Source organism: Argiope bruennichi, chromosome 1, assembly GCF_947563725.1.
Source record: "Argiope bruennichi chromosome 1, qqArgBrue1.1, whole genome shotgun sequence".
Lineage (NCBI taxonomy): Eukaryota > Metazoa > Arthropoda > Arachnida > Araneae > Araneidae > Argiope > Argiope bruennichi.
The window spans coordinates 68,085,874-68,108,445 of NC_079151.1; the positions used below are offsets into that span (position 1 = coordinate 68,085,874).

The 22,572-nt window shown below is 27.0% G+C and overlaps 2 protein-coding genes across 8 annotated transcripts; one reads left to right on the forward strand and one right to left on the reverse strand.

The window, feature by feature from the left end:
• Nucleotides 1–2,910: 2,910 nt before the first annotated feature.
• Nucleotides 2,911–16,659, reverse strand: LOC129966570 (sulfotransferase ssu-1-like). Of its 5 annotated transcripts, none has more exons than XM_056081040.1 (2): nt 16,572–16,659; nt 2,911–4,089 (listed from the first exon to the last, which is right to left on the reverse strand). In XM_056081040.1, exon 2 carries the CDS (start codon nt 4,063–4,065, stop codon nt 3,121–3,123), a length of 945 nt encoding a protein of 314 aa, XP_055937015.1. In that variant the 5' UTR covers nt 4,066–4,089; nt 16,572–16,659; the 3' UTR covers nt 2,911–3,120. The 5 variants fall into 5 exon arrangements, with proteins under 5 accessions (XP_055937015.1, XP_055937025.1, XP_055937034.1 ...); XM_056081050.1 differs by having other exon boundaries at nt 16,584–16,651; XM_056081059.1 differs by lacking the exon at nt 16,572–16,659 and adding an exon at nt 9,739–9,796.
• LOC129966592 (sulfotransferase ssu-1-like) lies at nt 9,938–21,766 on the forward strand. Of its 3 annotated transcripts, none has more exons than XM_056081099.1 (2): nt 9,938–9,959; nt 20,341–21,766. In XM_056081099.1, exon 2 carries the CDS (start codon nt 20,366–20,368, stop codon nt 21,299–21,301), a length of 936 nt encoding a protein of 311 aa, XP_055937074.1. In that variant the 5' UTR covers nt 9,938–9,959; nt 20,341–20,365; the 3' UTR covers nt 21,302–21,766. The 3 variants fall into 3 exon arrangements, with proteins under 3 accessions (XP_055937074.1, XP_055937065.1, XP_055937056.1); XM_056081090.1 differs by lacking the exon at nt 9,938–9,959 and adding an exon at nt 16,937–17,058; XM_056081081.1 differs by lacking the exon at nt 9,938–9,959 and adding an exon at nt 17,040–17,175.
• The last annotated feature ends 806 nt before the right edge of the window (nt 21,767–22,572 follow it).

The window sequence follows — 22,572 nt, forward strand, 5'->3', positions numbered from 1 at the left end:
GCTTTTTTCTCATTCTGTAAATTTATTGCCTTTGCTGCTTCAATTTTTAGTTAGTTTTGTTGTTTATTTTTTCCTGTTGTTTTTATCCTTATTTTTATCTGTACATATTTTTATCTTTGTATGTAGTTTTTCTACTTACTACAGTAATCCTTGGTGCACAAGGATTGACTCATTATTAATTAAAAAAACTGTATGTGAAGTGAATGTACCATATAGATCTGACACTTTGTTTGTGGAAATCATATCTTTAAAACATGCAAAACAAATTGTTAAAGTAAAAGGAAAAAAAAAACTTTCTGTAATAGCAGTTACCTTATGATTAAAAGCAAAATTAAATTCATTGGGAGGAATTCTATCTTTTGGAGAATTGCTAAATCTTCCACCGGAAAAAAATTATAAACGAATTTTGAATTCAAGGAATGAAGAATTTATGACATAAATTTATGAAAAGGGTTAACCAGGTTTTGAAAATAAGCCTTCTAGTTCTGATATTTAATCTTGTTAAATTGTTGGAATACATTAAATCATGATATGAGAACTTTTCCTTTATAATGTATAAACCTAACCGTTTTACACTATTTCAACTGTCAATGGTTCAGCCATTCTAATACTTTTGTCTGCGGAACACTAAATGTCGTCGATTATTCAAAAGTTGTCTATCATAATCCTAAATGTACCGCTAAAATAGCGCACACAACACTCACAGAAAACCGAATAGCATAGAAACATTGAAAAAAGAAATAGCTATTACAAAACTAAAACACCACATTTCGTAGCCAATAGCTGGTAATAGGATAAACAAAACATCTGGACTATATTTATATAAAGAAATCCAATCGAAGTATCTCTTGAACAGAGTTTAAATCTTTTGAATCTGTTTTAATAGCTATATTGAAAGCAACTGTTTATAAAAATGTTCACCCAGCCCAATGTTTCAATAGTGCCACGGCGTCTTCATCGCACGATTTTCTAAACTTCATATACGAAGGAAATACTTGAAGAAGATACACTTCCTATAGATTTTCAGAATGAAACAAATCTAAATTTGTTAAAACTTCAGAAAACGTGACCCTGCAAAGTTTTCTTCAGAAGAAGTTTAAAAAACTCTGTTTCAAAAATAGACATCAGTGTTACCAAACACAGTATATGTTTTTTGAGTGAGTGTCTATCATGAATCTTGTATTTTTTTCGTTTAAAAATTAACGAAAACTTCAAATTATCTTGGATATTATAACCAAATCAACATTGCCATTGTGTCAGTTGATATCTTAGAATATAATTTAAGTGAATATCTTAAAGTATATCGTGTCTCAGAAAATACCACCTATCTAATTGAAATGTGTCACAATTTCTGAAAACCACCGTAAAAATAAAATTCTAATTAGTAAGAGATATGGAAATTATACATTTTTCATATCGATTAAATATTAAAAATATTAGAATTCTTGAATGCTTTCATTGCTGTTATTCACGAGTCACTTGGTTTTATTGTTTTTATTTTTGCTTCAATATATTGAATTTTGATATGAATTGAACTTTTGTAAATTTAATGTTTTACGCCATGCTTGTTAGTTCTATTTTGTTGTTCTTTTGTATGCTATTGATTTCCATTTTATTTGCATTTTGTAATCATGAATATAAGTTTTTTAGGCGATGCTTTTTAATTACTGCATGTTTTATGCAAAAAATCTGAAGTGCTTTCAAACTCCGCCAATAACATTTAAAAAGTACATTTTCTAATTTAATTTATTGTGGTTTGAAGTTCAAAGACAGTTCCATCTTTATGATTCAAAATTTAAAATGTATGTGCAGATTGCACTGGAGTGTCATTAACTGAGAAAAACGATGAATTTCAAACCTGAGTAAACTCAAAAAATAATTAGAAAATCAAATATTTGTACACGAAATTATTTAAACTCTACAAGTCAGTAGTATGCCATTGCATTTTAACTGAAAGGAAATAATGTATAATGAATAATGCTTTCTAGATCTCCAAATTATCTTTATTTAATTTTTCATAATTGTTCATTGTCAAAATTTCAGTGGTGAGCTTTCACTCCTCTTTTCTCTATTCTATTATTTTTTTTGTTCAATTCTTTTCCCTTTTCGCTTTTCAATGTCAGTCAATAACTAAAACTTTAATGATTTTCGTTTCTTTCAAAATATTCATTCAGATGAGAATCGACAAAAGCGATGTCGATGTTTTACAAGAAAAATGATATCAATATGTGTGTTATCATATGTGTGTTACTGGGGTCATCAACTACCTCAGTAACACACATATATTATATAATATTTTATGATATAAAACAATATTTGCAATATTGTGTAATATAGTTGAACACTGAATAATATCATATAATATCGTACAATATTGTGCTATAGACTGTGGTACTTGGGTGCAATTACTAATTTACTTCTAAATCAATTTTTTAAATATTTTCAAGCACAAATATTAAAATGTTTCCAAAAGTTTTAAACATTAAAATTAAAGCGCACTTATTCAACAAAGAATATCCCCCTCCCCCTCCAAATTCTGATCTGATTGAGATGTTAATAAATTACATCGAGTCTGATAAGAAATAATAAATATTTCTTCGTAATTATCTAATGTATACAATTTTTAATAAAAATACTATATTTATTGAAATATTGTTACCGTTTGACTACTTACTGAATGTATATATACCATTAATTATGCAATTGCTAAATTTCTTATCAAAATAATTTGATTATTAGGAGTTTTATTTAAATTTTTTTTATATTGATAGAGTATTTTTAGTAGAATATTTTAACCGCATTTGTAGATAAATTTTATTGTAAAATCTTTTGGACAGCATGCAAACACAAGTTCAGATAAATTTTTATATACAAGTATTTATTCAGAAATGAAAAATAAAATAGCTTTTACTTAATAATAAATATCACAAAAATACAGTTCAATATAAATTGAAGAATACGATTTTAAAAGAATCATGAAATGAAATATAAATGTAATAATATTCTGGATGGCTAACATTTAACAAAATGAAACGTTTCCAAGTGGCTACCATCTTTTGGATAATAGAGCTTTCCATCATTTTATTCCGTATAATCTAGAAATAACTTTACTAAAGAACTTTATTCCATTGGATACCATTGTAGAACTTCCGTGTTCTTCATTTTTTCCAAGAACTTTTGATTGATTCTATCATTTTGATCGGAAGAAAAGTGATTTTTCCAATCTCCAATGATTCCCTTACGAACGAATTCCTGCTTTGGAATATCGTCTGGAGGATTTAAAGATTTTTTAAAGTTATACATATACTTACGACCAGCTAGCATTGGACGATCAGGAATATCTTTCATTTCAGATTCAAATAATTTGGCAAATAAACTCTTCATGTAATCGATTCCACTATAAAGTACAATATTATTAAGGACAGTGTTGTCTTTCTCGATAGCATCTATATATTCTGGCCCGAGGAACTTTGAAAGCTTCAAGATGACGCTTTTAATGTCCTTTTTCATTTCTTCGAATGTCGTGTAGAACACATTTGTGTCATTGCGATGAGGATACCAATCCAAAATGTGATTGAAATAATCGTTATACTCTAATTCACCTGCCATGAACAACTCGAAGTATTCACTAAATGTTGCTCTCCAGTAACCATATCCAGGATCATCCCTGACATGGTAGTAAAGAGAGACGCAGCAATCCTTGGGATTTCGAGCCACAAAAATATATTTTGCTTCTGGAGAATATGGCATGTGAGAATACGGAAGGTGAGTTTTGATAGCTCCTGGACGTGGCATTTTCTCAATACCTTCCATTCCGACCAAATCTATGAACGGCACAATATATGTGAAATCATTAGGGTGTTCCAGTTCTTTTCCTTTACGCAAGATGTAGAGAACAACATTCTGCATCCAGGTGGTACCACATTTTGGATATGTAGAAATGATCACGTCTTCTGGTGTTGGCTTATATTCCAGAGCTTCCTTGAAGCATTTTGGGGAAAACATTTCAGGATAACGAATACCATTCATGATAGACAGTCTTGGTCTTCTGGTTGTATTTTCCATGGTAACTTTCACTTTAATGAAATTCTGAAAATAAAGAATAAGATATATTTTTTAGTTTAGAAATGTTTAAATAATTTTTTACTAAACCCTTAACAATTAGGTGTATAACTTTGCTTCTGTTGTTTTTCAATAGATGGTTTCAGCGGTAATTGAATGGTCGAAATTGGCAGATCAAGAATGTCACACTATAAGCTTGGACATCTGTCCACATAAGGGCAATACCACATTATGTTTTCCATGTTGACTTTCCCTTTACAAGTAACTCTGAGAAAAAGAATTATATATTAGTTATTTTTTTTAAAAAAAATTCTGATTCTGATAATTGGAGATTTGAATATTTATTTTCTTTCTGAGTAAAAATGCATATGATTCAACCCTTTATTACTGCATTATGAACTACTGAAAATTTCTTCATAAATATATTTTTTTAGCTGCAATATTGATAATTAAAGAATATACAAGAAAAAAAATTGCGAAATTTAATTTGTTGGAACTAATTAATTAAAGTGGTACTTAAAAGTACCGTCAGTACACTATGTATAAATTTCCTCATAATAGAAAAAAAAATTACGGATAACATTTCTAATGAAATTTAACCTCTTAAAAATGCTAAATAACCAAAAAAACACTCATAAGAAAACAAAGAAATTGTCAAATTGACATAATTTTATTTTATACTTAATAAAGGTAGAAATTCACATTTGATGATAATCATAAAAACATTTTTTTTTTTCATTTACGCACTAAAATATATTACAAGTTGAGCATTTTGATTGTGGTTTTGATTGAATATTTTTGTGCACAGAATTCACAACGTCCTCGATTCGGCACGAATGTCGACTAATGGTATCCTCTATTTTCTAAACGAACGTCATTAGAAACAGACAAATTTCCTTTTCTTCTCTATTTTGCACAAAAAGTTTGTTCATCTCCATTAGATTTAGGTCTCCCTTTTCGTTTTGGTTGTGGTTTTCATTTTGTTAGTAATCCTTTGGTAATGCAGCGCTTATATTCGAAGGAAGACATTTTCTCACGACGCACTTCCACATATGCAATATATGAATTTACATATGCCATTTTTAGCATAGCAAGAAAAAAAAAGCCTGTGCCATAATTTTTTCGATTTCCTGTCCCTATCATAAATAGCACGTGACATGTCGGCTTTATCAATTCCCCTCATGTGTCCATTGTAGTCTTTTACAACAATGTCTGCGGTAACGACAATTTTGGTACCATCTTTAAGTTTCCTTTGGACTTTGCAAGTAAAATCTAGCTTATTTTTTATTCGGAATGCAAAAGCAAATTCACATTCAATATTAACATTTTCAAATGCTCTTGACAGTGTTAATAAAAAAAAAATTCTTTAATTGAAATCTATAAAAAATACTAAAACATATTGCTGCCCTACACTTTCATAATTACATTATAACAAACAGAAATACTAATGATAATTACATGGACAAAATGCAAACAAGTTTTTCTCCAACACTACGTGTACTGGCGGTACTTATAAGTACCACCGAATAATTCGACCGTTAATCACATTACATAATATGTTATCTTATAATGATTGGGGCAAATAATATTCTAAGACAATACAGAATGAAGAAAAAAAATACAACACTTAAATTTGGTTTGATATTATATATTTATAGCAAAGAAAAGATAAGAGCAGCAATCCGTACAAAATGTCCGTTCGAAAATAGCTTTCTTCCTCGCAAAATTCATTAACCTAGAACAACTATTGCCATCTATCATGAAAAAGTAGAGTTAAAAGACTGTTTCTAAAACGTACCATCAGAATATAAGTAATGGTTGTTGTACTATAAAGTTTTAAAGTGATTGGTATTTATAAGTACCGTCAGTAGATAAAGGGTTAATATCCTGTAATTAGATTTTTCAATATAAAAATACAAATTATAATTTCAAGCTGTATGTTTTCCGATTCCCTACAATTACTATTTCTTTTTATTGTAAATTAAATTCAGGCTTTATGACCATGCACATCATTTATAAAGAAATTTTTAGAATTTAGAATTGGAAACGGCGGGGCTAGTAAACGCGAAACTTTTTAGCTTACTCTTTAATAAATGTTAATTATAAACAGCATGTGATTGGAACTATAGTAATGCAAGAGCCTATAAAAATGCTATTTTTTTGCTGATATTTGGGATGATTTTAATCTGTTGGTAAATTTTAATACGCAAGAACCAGAACATGTATTTTGAAGGCCTTTTTTCCCCAATCGATTAAAACCTAATTTCATACATATTTAGAAATGTAGTCACATGATTCCATACCAAATTTCAAATGTTTAAAACATTGTGTTTTTAAGTTACCACATTTACATACTTGTGAAAGTACGAACTGACAGACTGTCATCCTCTTGACGGGTTTGGTTACAGATTAGAAGCATATTTACATTTCAGATATTAAATCTCTGTAAAAACTTTTATCCATGTATTCACTTTGTTTTATTGTAACTGCGTTAACTGCATTCGTAGAACCAGGCAGACAGACTTCCTCTGAATAAATAAAATTTAAAATTTGATGGAAATCTACAATTTGTGTGTAAACATATATCAAATTCCGTTGTCGTTATCATCTTTCCAGATAATTTAGCAGTATTTTAAAAATTTGTTTTTAGATCACAAAGAGATCCAAAACATAGAAATTCATCGATTTTTTTGACGATCACAATACTATGTCTTTTATGCTTGGTATACAAGAAAGAAAAAAAAATGATCCTTTATTCGATACTTTTTATTTGTATCTATGATATTGTATCACAGATACTAAATTTCAGTACAGGACTGGATTCGTGATATCTGTACTTCGAATTTTCAGATACTTATACTGAAATTATTGGAATCGAATTGCGAAATTATCAAATTAATAATACAAACTACTAATGAGTAATAATATAAGAAATTAAAAAAAATACTAAATAGGTCATGTGTTTTGCAAATTATTTCATCCTTTCATTTAGTTAAAAGCAAGGCCAAGCATCATAGACTTAAAAATATTCATAATATTAACTTAATGGGGAACAGGCATAGTTCTTTTTTAAAAGTCAAGATGTTGTATAAAACTCTAGCTTGATTTGGTTTCTCAAGGCTATCTTGTTGCTTATACGTTTCATAAACATTTTTTAGAAAAAAAAAAATCTAAGTATTTTTGCTCTTGCAAGTTGCAAAACAAAGCAATTTGGGAAGAAAAATTATTCTTTTAAAATAAATTAGGAAGTGAAGGGAGAAGAATACTTTACATTTTGATGAAATGAAAATATCTGCATATAATTTTAAATAATTTTTTTTTTCTGAATTCGTGATAAAAATAAGTTTTATGATTTACAGTTTAATAAAATTAGTGTTTTTCTTTCAGTCTGAATTAGCGATTTTTTTAAATGCATTGTAGATTTTTTTTTACAAAAAAACAATATTATTTTAGTTTATTATTAAACAATTAATTAAACAATATTACTAGCTTTTTTTCTAGTTTTCTTTTTTTTTAGTTTTCATGACATAAGAGCTTCAAAGTTCTTTTTGTTATTTAAATGATAGAAAAATTTAATACATAGATTTTAGAAACACTTTGTTTGTATTTTCAAAAATTAAAACAATTAATTGTTATGAATTAAATTGCTTGTAATTTATCGATTTACAATTAAATATAAAAAACTGAAATGTAAAAAAAAAGATACAACGGGAGAAGCGTTAATATGGAAGTTACACACACACACACATGCGTAAGTTTTATTATTAATTAAATGAAAGTTAACAAGCAACATACAAAAAAATGTTTTGTTTAATCGCAGTATACGAATCGATGGAAAATTTATGGATGGAATATTTTTTAAATTTAAAATCATTAAAAAGCTTACAAAAATGAAATTAAAGTGAATGACAAGTTAACTTTTTATTTAAAGGCTGTTTAAAAATAATATATGCGTAAAATTATATGCCTATGAATAAATCGTGAAAAATTTAAACATTTCGAATAATTTTTAATTAAAATTGAACAAAAAAATGTTGAGAAAAAACTTCTTCATAGTAAACACAAACAAATTGAGAAGTAATAATACACCGAATTTCGTAGCGCTAGGCCCAAATGTCTGTTCGTAGTGTTTCTAGAATAATTGTTGTGTTACGAGGAAGCATTGCGCAGTTTACAGAAAGCATTCAATCAGCATCTCCATTGCAGTTTCACTGGCGATATGTTACTCAGTTAAGTAGAATAAGACAAATCTATTTCTTGTTTATAATGTTTATAGATAGCAAAGAAATTAATTTTACAAATAGTTTTAAAGGATTTCTTCTTGAACTGCATTCGCAATTTTCCTTTTAGTTAGAAGAATCTGTTAGAGGAAAGGTTTGTGGAACAGAGAATATACAAGAGAAAAGCAATTTACACAACAAATTTAAATTCTCCTTTTTAGGTCTGCTTACTATCTTTATTAATAACATTTTTAGCAGCTTGGAAAAGGTCGTCTGATGGGACTGGGCGGATTTTCAACACGAAATTCAATGTCATCTTAATGAACGCAGACAATTCAGTTATGATAATCGAAATACAAAAATCCAATCTCAACAATCTTTAGGGAAGAAATAAATGTCTAAGGAAATTAGACAGTTGAAATTTCATTTCTCATGTTCATTCATGTTTTCAAGCAGAAGTCGCAAGATAAGCCATCTTTGAAATAAATAATTTTTTCGTGGATAATTTAATAATTATTAATTTGTAAGCTTAATTAATTGATTTATGCTGCTGCATATGAATTATAAATTTTCCCATTAAAATTCAAATTAAGCTGTCGAAAATGTTAATTTTGTGGCGTAAGATTAAAAATGAGTATCACTGATTAACTGTGTTTAAGCTCAGCTTCATTTCGACTTTGCTTTGAAACGGCACAACGCTATTTCCGAGCACCCTACGGTTTTGATTCCTGGATGATAATGAGAATTGCTCATAAACATATATTCATGCTTACAACATATAACATATAAACATACGAACGTATTTCACTCCTATCATATTTAATGAATTCCAGATCTACATACAAGCAACAGAAACCCCTTCTCAGCATCCAAACGCTCATTTTCAAATGAAAATAATTCTCCAAAACATGCACGAATTTTTATCTTTAAGCCCCAACTATGCGCTTTTTTTGAAATGATTACAAGACACACAAGAAAAGTAACTAAGCGATTTATTTTGGTCTTGCGCATATATTTTTTTTAGAAAGGGGCACTATTTATTTCCACAATTAATAATTACATAATATCAATTTTTCATACATAATTTATGAAATATTTTAAAAACAAGCAATGTAAATTCAAAATAATTTAAAGTGCTTTACATTACATTAGATACTGTTTGCAAATAGGCTTTACACTTTATCTCTCTTAGCATAAAATATACATGTAATTAATGTAGGATATATATTAAGTTGCACCGCTGCCGTCTCGAAATAAAACATCAAAATTTTAAATTACGAGAAAAAGAGATTTGAATGAGGTGAATAGAATTAAAAACATGTTTTTAGCTATCACAAAGTTTGTCATTAGGAAGTTCTTAAAAAGTTTTTGCTCTTAATGCTGTTACAATTTCAAAAAACTTAGAATTTGCACGTTGTTTTTCATTTTTCATAAAGAGATTAAAGCTTACACTCACCTTGAATAGTTGGGACTCGAGCTAACAGTTATCCTGAATCAATGATTCTCAAGACCCAAATAGCATTTCATAATCATACGCCACATGTTTGAATTTCGGATAAATGCTGATGTACAGGCACTGTAGTTTGCAAAAACAGATCACCGAAGAACAACCTTCATGCAGTAAAACAATGGAGTGAAATTCACCGAGCTGAGTTAGTGACTGAAATCTCAGAAAAAGTATTGTATTTAAATCGTAGAACTAATATTGTGTCACCTTGCCCATCTATTGACTTGGAATATACTTTTTATGGAAATGTGGTATGATTGGCAGAGTATTTCATTTAAATATTCTATACTGAATTAGAATAAATCGAATCTTTCGATAATAGATATTTAGAATCGAAATAAAAAGTAGCTTTCGATCAATACTATTTTCAAAATATTATAAAAACATAAAATGTTATTATGTTTTATTAATATTTTGATCACAAAGTTTTTTATTAATAATTTCAATTGCAATATTTTTCTATTTAGGATAATACGGAATTTTTACAATAATTCAACTTTCTTTTCATATAATAAGTTATATAAAAACGAGATTTTTTTTTGTTTTGATTCTTTTTTGTGCGAAGAATTTTTACGATAGCATTAATTAAAAACAAGCCTATTTCTTGAATCGAAGTAAAAAAAGCCTCTTTAAGAATTTTAGAAATTCAATGGAACTGCTCCTCAGCATTCCGAATGACAGAGTGTTTTTTGCATTTAACTTTACCTTAAAGCAATATATATATATATATATATATATATATATATATATATATATATATATATATATATATATATATATATATATATATATATATATATATATATGCATCAAGCAGAAGCGAAATTTTCCTCTTTAATTTTGTTTTTGAAATATCACATAGAGTTTAATTTCCATAAATCGTTTCTATTTTCAGTATATCAGTATAGCGATCAGTTTCGGGTCAATCTATCCGATGATAAATTTGGTTCAAAAATTGACATACGTCTACAGTTAGGATGATAAAAAAATGACAAGTTTCACTCACCTTGTTTGTTACATTTTTTACTTATCGTGTTCACATGTGCATTAATAAATAGACCGATTTCCCGTTGACAGGTTTCGTAAAAATTTCGGTAGAAAAAGATATTCTAACTTATTTGATTTTTGAACTATCTTGTTAACATAAATATATAGATAAATACATGGGAAAGCAGCTCTAATTCCAATAATAAATATTAAAAAATTATTTAAAAACGCTTTTTTTTCAATATATTAAAAAGGCAAAAACATTTTAAATCAAAATTCTAGAAAATCAAAGCAAATAAAACAAGAGCATCAGATCTTAATCTTAGATAACCTCGAATAGGGGAAGGTTAGCGAAGTGCAAATAAAAAAAGTTTTACTTTAATATACTTATTATTTCAATGTACTTAATATATTTTAATAACTTACGATGTATTTTAATTTTTATATGATAAACATAGGAATTTTTTTATTCTTATGATATTCTTCACGGTTTTGGCTCACACTTGAAAATTGTTTGTTTTAACTCTCCGATTTTTTTATAATTCTTTTCTTTTTCTTAATGAATGTTCCTAAGTATTTTTTAATGTTTCTTTAAAAAACAAAATCTAATATTATATTTGAATAGTAAATATTCTTGTTCGCATTAGTAATATTCCATTCTAAGAACAAACTGTTAATTTTTATTTTTACATAATGTCCTCAATTTTTTCATTTTATTTATTTTTTTTTATTAAGAATTATATATACAAAGCCAAACAGTAAAAGTATGAGATTCCTACAGAAGTACTTTAATTAAATGGAAATTTTAATTGCGTGTATAATATATTTTAAATTGTAATGAATATACAAGTATTTCTTTTTCATGCTTATATTGTGTCTTAATTTCTTTATAATATTGTGTGAAATTAAAAAAATATATATTGAGTATTGTTTTTTTGCTTTTTCCTGCACTTTTATAACTTTGCTTAAATTTTGGGAAATAAATTTTTAGATGAATTATTGAAATCACGGATAGCTAAGAGCTCTAAAATTATTAAAATATCTATCTACTAGGAACCATCTAACTATTACTACCATCACTATCTACTAGGAAAAGGAAATCTGTTTAATTTGTCATCAATGTAATCGTGGTGCTCCCCGGTTTGATCAATAATAATACAATTCACTCTATCTTTAGATTTTTTTTTTTTTTGCCAAGCTTTCAGGTATTGTTAACAGCTCCAAGTTTTGACTTCTATACTGTAAGCAACAAGTGATATATGAAATCCATAAACTTTTACTAAGCAAAAATGTGTCAAATATGATATAGTGTTAACGAATGTGGCATGTGGGTAAAGGAACTATTTCGAAGATAATTTTACTGTTGAAGAATTTAAGCTCTATTGACAATTATGATCAATAACAAGAAAAATAAAACTCTTAAATGTATTTTTGAAATTTATCTAAATTAGCTTTAAACTCAAAATAAATCATAATTTTTTTATAAGTGCCTTCTAAGTAGAACCAATATATCTCAGAACTCATAATGAGCAATTAAATTCAAGTAGAAATTAGATAATGATGCAGTGCGTCTCAAAGTTATATGGATGAGCGAGTTTTTAAAATAAACAATTTAAAAAATGACCCAATAATTGAAAGAAAATACAATAAACATATCATAATAATAATAATATAAGTACATTAAAACAAAGAAATATAAGTTTTACAGAATTTTTATAAAACAAATTAATAAATTTCGTGATTTATTCCTAGAAATTATCTTAATTATCCTATCAAGCATGCTTCCATCTAGTGTTTGGAGAATGTGTGACTGTAATGAGAACCAACACTAATATATTTATTGCTTTAATTCCTAAATTGTAAAAAGCTGACGACTATTGGCATTAATCTCTCTTACAATGTCTGAAGTACTTCCCGAATCGGATTTAGATCTTGCTTGACAGCTGACCAATCCATAAAAGTTACTTGATTCTGCATAAATCAAGTTCTTATGGTGTAGAGGCTGTGAATCGATGCTTTGTACTGCTGGAATTTCCAGTCTTCCTTTCCTAAAATGTTTCCAGTTAGAAGTAGATGACTTCAGAGGATATTTTGATAACCCTCAGAGCATAATCGATTATGAAGAAAAACAACGTCCGTTGTTCCGTTGAAACAGAACGCATCCGACACCATGAGAGAACCTCGACTGAAGAACTCTCAAAGCCCTTGTCGTATACCATGTCAATAGTATGCCCAACCATCAGGGCCATCGAAATTGAATTTTATTCATTATTGAAAAAAACCATTTTCCCACTTATCCGTCTGATGCAGGTGCTTTTTAGCTCAAAGAATGCGTGCCTTTCTACGGTGAAATTTCGGCATAGGTATTCTGTGATATTTATGAAATTTGCTCGTCTCTATGCGGTGGTGAGTAATGGACATTGAAATTGTAAATTCTAAAGTCCTCAATTTTTCACAAATAGATTTCTTTTGGGTTGAAACTATTCTTCAAATTTTCTTTCTTGTCATTTAGATGCTCTTCTTGGTTAACTTAAACGTTTTTTTTTAAAGCAATCGCATTTTCATTATTCGATAGAATCTCATAAATATCAGATCTTCTACGCTTCATTTGCTTAGCAATATCAAAAGTTTAACATTTTGAGTCTTTAAATATCAAATTTTACCTATATCAGCTGCAGAGAATTGAATATTGCAAATTGAAGAACGAGCAATAATTTTAAATTTCAAAGTAGTTACGTCACATGTACAGAATGCTAATTGTACCATTTTTTTTTACACGGTGATTATAAAATCTAATCTTTTCACTGTCCTATTTGATGGTTATGAAAGTTAATCTTTTCATTGTCTATATATTTTTAGGATAGCTTGTTTCAATCCTTTTCTTTTATTCACATTTTATTCTTTTAGAAAATATGAGAAAAATATGAGATTCGAATAGGGTATTTCTGTATTGTAATACATTTATATTATGATTATATATATTAAATATTCTTTTCGAAATTCATTTTTTGAACAATTATTTAAAAAAAATCAACTGTCTATATAATTTTGGAACGTACTGTATTATTAAAAAATATTCGATTTTTAAATATGGCAACAATAAATTAAACTAGGTCACTGCAATATTCGTAAAAATCAAGTAATAGCTTTATTGAAAATATATTTTCAATTCAAAAATTTATTTTCGGGACAATTGAATATTCCCCTTGCCAATCATCGGAATATTTTAATAAATAAATAGTTCAATACAATAAAATTTGTCAAACTTTTAATAATAAATTCAAATTTTCTTTTTAAATAAAAGACAGATTTGTTTAAATTCATAGTAAACCATATCCTTTTATAAAAATTTACTTTCTAAATGGTTACCAATTCTTCAAAAACGTATTTCATTTTAATTTGAAAATTACTAAAGAACATTTAAATGCCGTCAAATCTAGAAATCGATTACATTTTTATTTCTAGAATAAAACTGAAACAAACTTAAAATCATTTAAAGCCTTGAAAACGTGCAGATGAAAATATTAACTTTTAAAACAAAAATATTTTGAATATTTAATGCTTATTTTTTATTTCACCGTATTAAAAAAATCAGTGAAACATTTCTATTATCAAAACAGATGTAATGAATTATTTATTTATAAAGTAAACAATAGTTTAGAATTCTATTTAGTTGCTTCGAAAAAAATTTCTAAACTCAAAATTTCGTTTTCATTTCCTTTTGATAGATTAGTTGTTCTATATATACGCATTCTTATTATTTAATTAGCTGCTAAAAACTTTTTTAAAAGAAAATAATAGTATTGAATGATTTTTAAGAAAGTTATATTGCAAATTTTATTTGGAACTAATTAATTTTATTGCCATAATACTTAAAATAGATTATATTCTGACACCACATTGTCATGTTCTCTAATTTTAGTTTCTATTCACTTTCTCATAATACGTTCTAGGTGATATTTGTTCTAAGAACATTAATAAAAAGTTGCACATTTTGCAGCTTAGTTTAAAGTTGGTTTAGATAATTCCAAAATGCCTTTAGAGATATTATGCATTGTTTGTTAGGTCATTGCCTATGGAGTCTAAATAATTTAACAGTATCAAGACACACGCAACCTCAATTGTCACAGATATCTTATATTTGACTAGTCACGTGAAATATTTTTAGTTTGAAATGATTCATGCTTGAAAAGAAGAAATTGTTTAATCGAACTTTTCAATCACTTTGTAATATATTTGAATTTCTAACGGATAGAAATTTTGCACAGTTATTAATTTCCCATGGCAATAGAATATAAAATATAATTATTATATTATACTATATTAATTTTTAATTATCAATGAATATAATAATATAGTTAAAATTGATTGTACGGAGATAGCGCAAAGTAAAATTAATGTCAGAATAATTAACTTTATATTTCATAATACTTGTAACTATGAATTGCGAAATATTTTAAAGATTAAAAAGAAGAAATTTATAAAAATTAAAACGTTTAACCGGCGTTAAAAAACAACAAAAAAAATATAACATTTTTAATCAAATATCTTGAGTATTATAAAAAAATTAATCCACAATGATAAGAAAGATAGTTGAATATTCATAAAAAAAATTCTTAAATAGGATTAAAATTCTAATTAACTTAGAATATTTATAATTGATTTTTAAGCCTTTACAGTTTTTTTAACGTCAATGCTTTTAATAAAAAATTTAATCAAAGAAATTAAAAATATATATCTAGAATAAGAAAATTGAAATACGAATATTACTAATGAAAATATTAATAATAATATTTATTATTTAAGTAGAAACTTAAAGATGGGATATTAATATTCTTAAAAATCTAGCATAGCAAAAAAATATTATGGAAGATGAAATTTTATAGGACCGTTTAAAATAATTATGTACGTGTATGGACATAAACATGAAAAAAGCTAGCGATTTCTTTTAGTACAGTGGTTTAAATACGACGCCGTCGTGGCCGAACTCGATATCGGGATAAGGCTTTGGTGCTCATCATCGTGATGAATTTCATATGCATTATATAATTATTATAAAAACGACCTTATCAATTTATTAAAAAGTAAAGGCAATTTCTTAATAAAACTTTATAAGTTCATAACAACAATCTTAGAAGCATAAGACGCAGACAATAATAGAAGAATATAAGGTCACAATTAATATTATAAGAGACAAAAAATTCTAAACATTAAATATATAAAAAAAATTTTTAAAAATTATAAATATAGTTACAATTACAGTTTATATAGACTATTTCTATCTGCGCTTCAAACTTCCACGGTTTTTATATTGTCTTTCAGACTTTTTATAAGAAAATTATATTTTCATTTTAATATTCTGATAAAAGGTTTTTTTTTATATAAAATGTTTTTTATTCATAATTCCCTTAAACAGATTTGTTAGTTTTTTTTTATTCCATGCATCGGTACTGTGACAAAAAATTCTACAAAAAAATTTTAAATTCCTGACTAATTTATATAAACTGTATCAAATGACAAGTTTCGCCTTTTAAGTTAAAAAGAAGTTTAAAAAAAATCTTTTTTTTTTTCGGTTTACTTTACTATATATTACGCACATAACTCATTGAATATAAAAATACTTTTATGAATGTCATGCATTTATTTTTATATCACCGTCGGCAATTGATCTTTACGTAAGTTACAAAAGTTTTTTTAAGCTTTTAATAAAAAGCATTATTTATAAAACTTATAAGTTTTAATTTTTTTTGTACACTTATCTAACGTAAACAAATATTATATTAAAAAATACGAACCTCTAAACTCACTTGCGTCACTCACTCACAAACGTCTCACTATCCAAAAATAAAAATGTACACCGGGATTTCTTTATGCGCAATAACCTTGTCGAGTCATCGATATACAATATGATTTTATTTTAACCTATTTAATTGGCAAAAATTTTGGCACTATTTTGATAGTAAAATTTTTCGTTTTATTAAACATGAAATGAATGCTTCGAGGAAATATCACTTTTGAAATAATTGGCATGTTTCAGCAGTTTTTAGTGCTGAATAATTTGACAGGGCGTCATTTTATGTTTTGCTGGAAAGAAAACACATCGTTGGTGCATGACTCGCCTATCATTTATATCTATTACTACCTAATTAATTTAAGTCAACTATTTAGTTACCTGATCTCTTATCTTTAATAATAAAATGGCAGCAAAGAAAGGGTCATTGAAGTGGATAGATGTTCTAAATCGCAGGTGTAAATCACATACAATCTAGTTAATTATAGCATGTAAGTCTTGGTAATAGTATAATATTTAGAATAATTTGTTTTAGAAGTCAACACAAGGTGTCTGGAAGTTATTTCCATTGGCGCTCTTTTTATTTAATTTTTTATTACTTTCAAAAGGTTTGTATTCATTCTCAAATTTTATCTAAATGGATGACGATTACCACTAAAACAAATGATAATTTTGGTTAACTTATGAATTTCTGTCCTGCATTCAAAATTTAAGAAAGCATTAAATCCTATCAAATGATATTACTCACTATGCCCTGCTATATCCATTTTATTATGTTATCTTGAATTGTATGTCTTATTTATTTAGTTATAAAATTATCCTGATTCTATCTGGCAAAACTCAGTTATAACTACTATTTAAATTTAAGCTTTAAAAATTCCAGTCCGCATTCTGTTCTTCTAACTTTATATTTAACAAGAAAGAAATATTCATTTAGAGATCGAAAAATATATAGTATTGAAATCATATTATTGGTTTTAAAATATTTCAATGCAAATTTTGTTATATTTTATTTAAAAATTAATTCTTTATTATCGTAGTATTTAACGATAAAAGTAATGTTTTTTTTTAGTAGTCGCAGTTTAGAAACTTCAGAAGGAAATAAAGATGTAAAATGTTGTTTCTTTGCATATTTCTAGGCACTAATTTTTCCCTAATATGTAATTTGATTTTTAAAATATATTAGCACTATAATAGTTTGAAGTTTTACTTTTTACTGTAGTGCAGTGATTTCTATTTAATTATTGAGCAAAACTATTTAATAATTTTTAGTTAACAAGGAAATATTTTCGATGGTATAAACAAAATACTATACTATATTATATTATATTTTTAAGATATTTATATTTTCTGATGAAAGAATTTTGTATTAACTGACTTTTCAATAATTCCATTTTTCAAATTTTTAAATTCAAATTTTGGAAGATTATAAACTTTTTATTAAAAAGGCGTAATTTATACAGTAAACAGAAGAGTTGAAGGGGGGTGATTGCAATAATACAAAATGCAATAGTACTTTAACTCGTGATATGGAGATTCTTCTGCAAACTTTCATTCCTTGTCAGGAGATTATAAAAGGTTAAACACTCACACAAGAGTCAATTCTTTTTCTAAAGTTGCGTTCAAACATAATCTCTAGTTGTATATTGCGAGTGCAATACTATTTTTGAATCAACGCTTTTCTGTCTATTTATATTGTGAATTTTTTCAAGTGTTATACGCCTTGGCTGTGTTTTTTCTACCTATTTTTTGTGATTTTGGGGATATAAAATGTCGTTTTCCATTATCTAGTTTGCTATATTAAATTTATCGTATGCCACCGGATGATTTCTATGAAAGCACTTATTACAACCCAAAGTTGCATTAAACTTTTTTGTGAAAATCGAGGAAATCAAACTCAACATAAGATATCTCACTGAGATCAAACGCATCTAGACCAGTTATCTAATTATTTAGTACTTAGCAAATAATGTATAAAATTTTATTTCTAGATTCTAAAGCTTTAAGTTTTAAAATCTTTTAGGTATGTTAGATTTTGAATCGGAAACATAAGGCCTTACGTTGAAGTTATGTAAATATGATTTTGTCCCCATTAAAGATCGGAATTTGTTACTTATATCATATACAATTGTAGTACTTTTCTCAATAATTTTTCTTAACCTTATTGTGAAATAAATTATTCGAATGTAATTTATTTTTTAATGCTTCTCATAAAAATAATGTATGATACTCTTAAAAGTTTTGTAAATATTATTTTTTTAAATATATATTTATATGCTGTTTTATAATGAAAATATCATATTCCTGATACAATTTTGATTGGAAAAAAATTCCCTTATATATCTACAATTCAATTTTCAACGATTTTTTTTATTGGAAACATTCCAATTTCATCCACAGCTTTTCTTATGCATTATAATCAACAATATGATTGTAAATTATTATTTATATATATATATATTTTGTATACAGGAAGTACAGTAAAGAATAGAATATTCTTACTTTTAAAATAAATACAAACAGAAATCAAAAATAACTTTTGAAAGTTTAAATTTAAAAGATTAATAAATGTTCATCGTGAGCCCCTCCAGAACTGTTCTGCTACCATCTGATATTGACGAACTTACGTATATCTGCAATCTTTCAAAGCATGACACCAGACATACTGAAAAATGTGTTAGATGAATTATCCTACAACTTCGATGTCGTTCCTAATTCTGGTAAGGCACAATATTGAATACTTGAAACTGTGTTAAAATTAAATTTCCAACTGTTATTTTTTATTTTCGATGGGAAACAAAGCTACACTTTATTTTGTTTTCTTTTAAGAATTCTGAAAATTAGAGATATTATGTATATACACGCGGTGTGTCAATAAAGCATTATACAGGTTCATATTATCAAAATGCAGATTTTTTTCTTAAATTCTTTTGAGAATAAGGAACAAATTAAATTTTTAGAATAGATTCTAATAAAGATATTCTAAATCCAAGGAATTATGGGAACTCTAAATATGTATATTCTTAAGCGTCTATCATCAGTATCGCTTAAAAGACATAGTGTCTGCTTAAGTTCGTTCTTTTCATGAAACGAGAACTCAAAATTACTAGATCTATCTTTAGTGCTTGTATAGCATTAAAACAGAATATTAATTAAGTTCAAAATAATAGTTCTAAACTCAAAATGGAAAATAAAAATTTAGAGACAATCCAATTCTCAAATCCAAAGCATACTATGATAATGTTTTTGGCTTGATTCAAAAAATGCTCGCACACAAAAATATATTAAATGAATGTATTGTTATAAAATATACTGAAAAATTGTCTAAAATAATTTATTCTGAGAAAATTTTAAAGAAAAATTTTCTTGGAAATAGAAATGGTTTAACTAAAAGAATTTTTTTAAAAAAAATTATTGCTTTTGTGCAATTACACATACCGTAGCTAATTAAGGGAAAACGCTAGTATCTCAATTAATTTTTTTCAGTTATTTAAAATTTAATTAAAATTTTGAACATAATTTTCGTAGTGAGAACTAATATTCAAAAACGTGACTAGGTGTCAAGCCTAATAATTTTAAATCAAATGGCTTATCTAGCAGAGTATTTTGGATAATTTTGGTAATAAGCGTGGCATTGCAGATAATATCGAGCTGTATTGAGAGGACCACAATGATTGATAATGAATTTACAGTTATTGAAAATTCAATTATCAAAAGACAAATTTAGGGTTGTTTAGGAAATAAAATGGTTTTTTTTTTTTTTTCAATTTCAGAAAAGCTGATTAAACCGCATCTAATATGGCAAGAAGACCGCGGTATGCTATTATGAATGGCATTCGTTATCCAGAAATGTTTTCTCCAAAATGTTTTAGAGAAGCTCTGGAGTACAAACCTGAACCTGGGGATGTGTTCATCTGTACGTATCCAAAATGTGGCACCACTTGGATTCAGCATGTTGCCTTGTACATTTTTCGTAAGGGAAGAAAGATTGAAAACCCACGTCACTGCTTGAAATTATCACCTTTCATCGATCAGCTTGGGAAAGAAGGTATAGATGGAATGCCAAGACCGGGAGCATTCAAAACCCATTTACCTTTTCCGTACATCTCATATTCTTCAAAAGCTAAATATATTTTTGTTTCTCGGGATCCCAAAGATTGTTGCGTCTCCCGCTATTATCATACAAAATTTTTTCCGGGTTTCGATTTCGAGAACGGCGAATTTAATGATTTCTTTGAACTTTTCATGTCAGGTGAATTGGGTTACAATGATTACTTTGATCATCTTTTGAGTTGGTACCCTTATCGTAATGATTCAAATGTATTTTATACCAGGTATGAGGACATGAAAAAAGACATAAAAAGTGTTATCATGAAACTTTCGAAGTTCCTTGGGAAAGAGTACTTAAACGCTATCGAGATGGATAACAATGTGCTCAATAATATCATACTTTACAGTGGATTTGACCACATGAAGATGAAGATGTCTGAGACATACAAAAAGAGAGATGAAGGAAAATACTCTGAGCTTGAGTATGAAGGATTTAAACACATTGTTGATTTTACTGCTTCCTTGGAGCCTACAAAAATATCTTCAGAAAGAAATTTTTTTCGGAAAGGCTTGATAGGAGATTGGAGGAGCCATTTCTCTTCTGAACAAAAAGAAAGGATGGACAGAAAGTTCTTGGAGAAGTTTAAAGGCACTGAAATAATACAATGGTATCCTCTAGAATAATTTTTTATCCTGCACAAATTCAAAGAATTTGAATTAAGTAATGAATTTACAGTTAAGATAAAGAATGATATTCTTAAAAAAACCTGCATCGCTTAAGTTTTCCAATGCAAAAAAAAAAAAAAAAAAAAAAACGTGTACCCAACGTAATCTGGAAAAAAAATGCTTTATTGTTGTCCTAAAATATATGAAGGAAACCTCCTTGTATATCTGAGTAATAAAGAAAAAAGAACACCATGGTTGTCAAATATTTGCAGTATTTCAACTTGTTAATGTTTTTTGCAAAATTATTAGAATAATCCAAGAACAAGAGTTCAAAATAAAATATAATTATTGGAAGTTGGAAATCCCATCACTCAGTGGAACAGAACGACTACTAAGCAAAAAATTCTTTGGAGGGTTAAAGAGTGTTGAAATTATAAAAAGTAATAAATGAATAGTATTATATTCACATTGATTTTTTTAATAAATTATAGTGGTTTTCCTTTGTCTTAATGTATTAATTTCTTACAAGATTTTATCATAATAATTTTTTTTAATTGTCGAATCTCTTTTTGAAGCTAAATCCTAGCCTGCAACTACCCAAAAAAATTATTAGAGAAATTTTATTAAATGTACTCAGTAAAGTGAAATATATAAATAATAAAAGAAATTTTTATATCAGGTAATTAAGATAGTTATCATTTACCTGTAAAAATAAGTAACTCAGATTAAAAAATTTTAAGAAACAAGAAAATTTAAACAATTAAATTTTATTAAAATACTGGAAAACAACTGGAGTTAAATGTACTTAAAATATTTTCAAAAAAATTCTTAAAATTTAAAAAAGTACACGGCAATTAAATTGAAACCATTTTGAAGATAACATTTGGAGTTTTAAAATAAAATAAAAATTGTCTTGAAATTCATAAGTTATCGATGGAAAATACCGAAATTTTGTTTTATTTTTAACTAATTAAAATTATATAAAATATAAAAATCGCTATGCACATTTTCACTGTCTAAAATATGTTCACTAATTTCGTAGCTCTAGTATATTCTTACATAATAGCTAAAGATCTCGTGGCCTAATATGTTCTACACCAACGCACGCACATAATTGCTTATACAATCAGCAGATTTCGGTAAATGATTAATGTGAGTGACACTGTAGCAAATAGACGACATTTTTCAGCACAACATCACTACTAAACATACAAGTATCCACACTGAAATGTAATAGTTTTTTCATTCATATGTATTTATTTGAGAATTTATTAAAATAACATGGAACA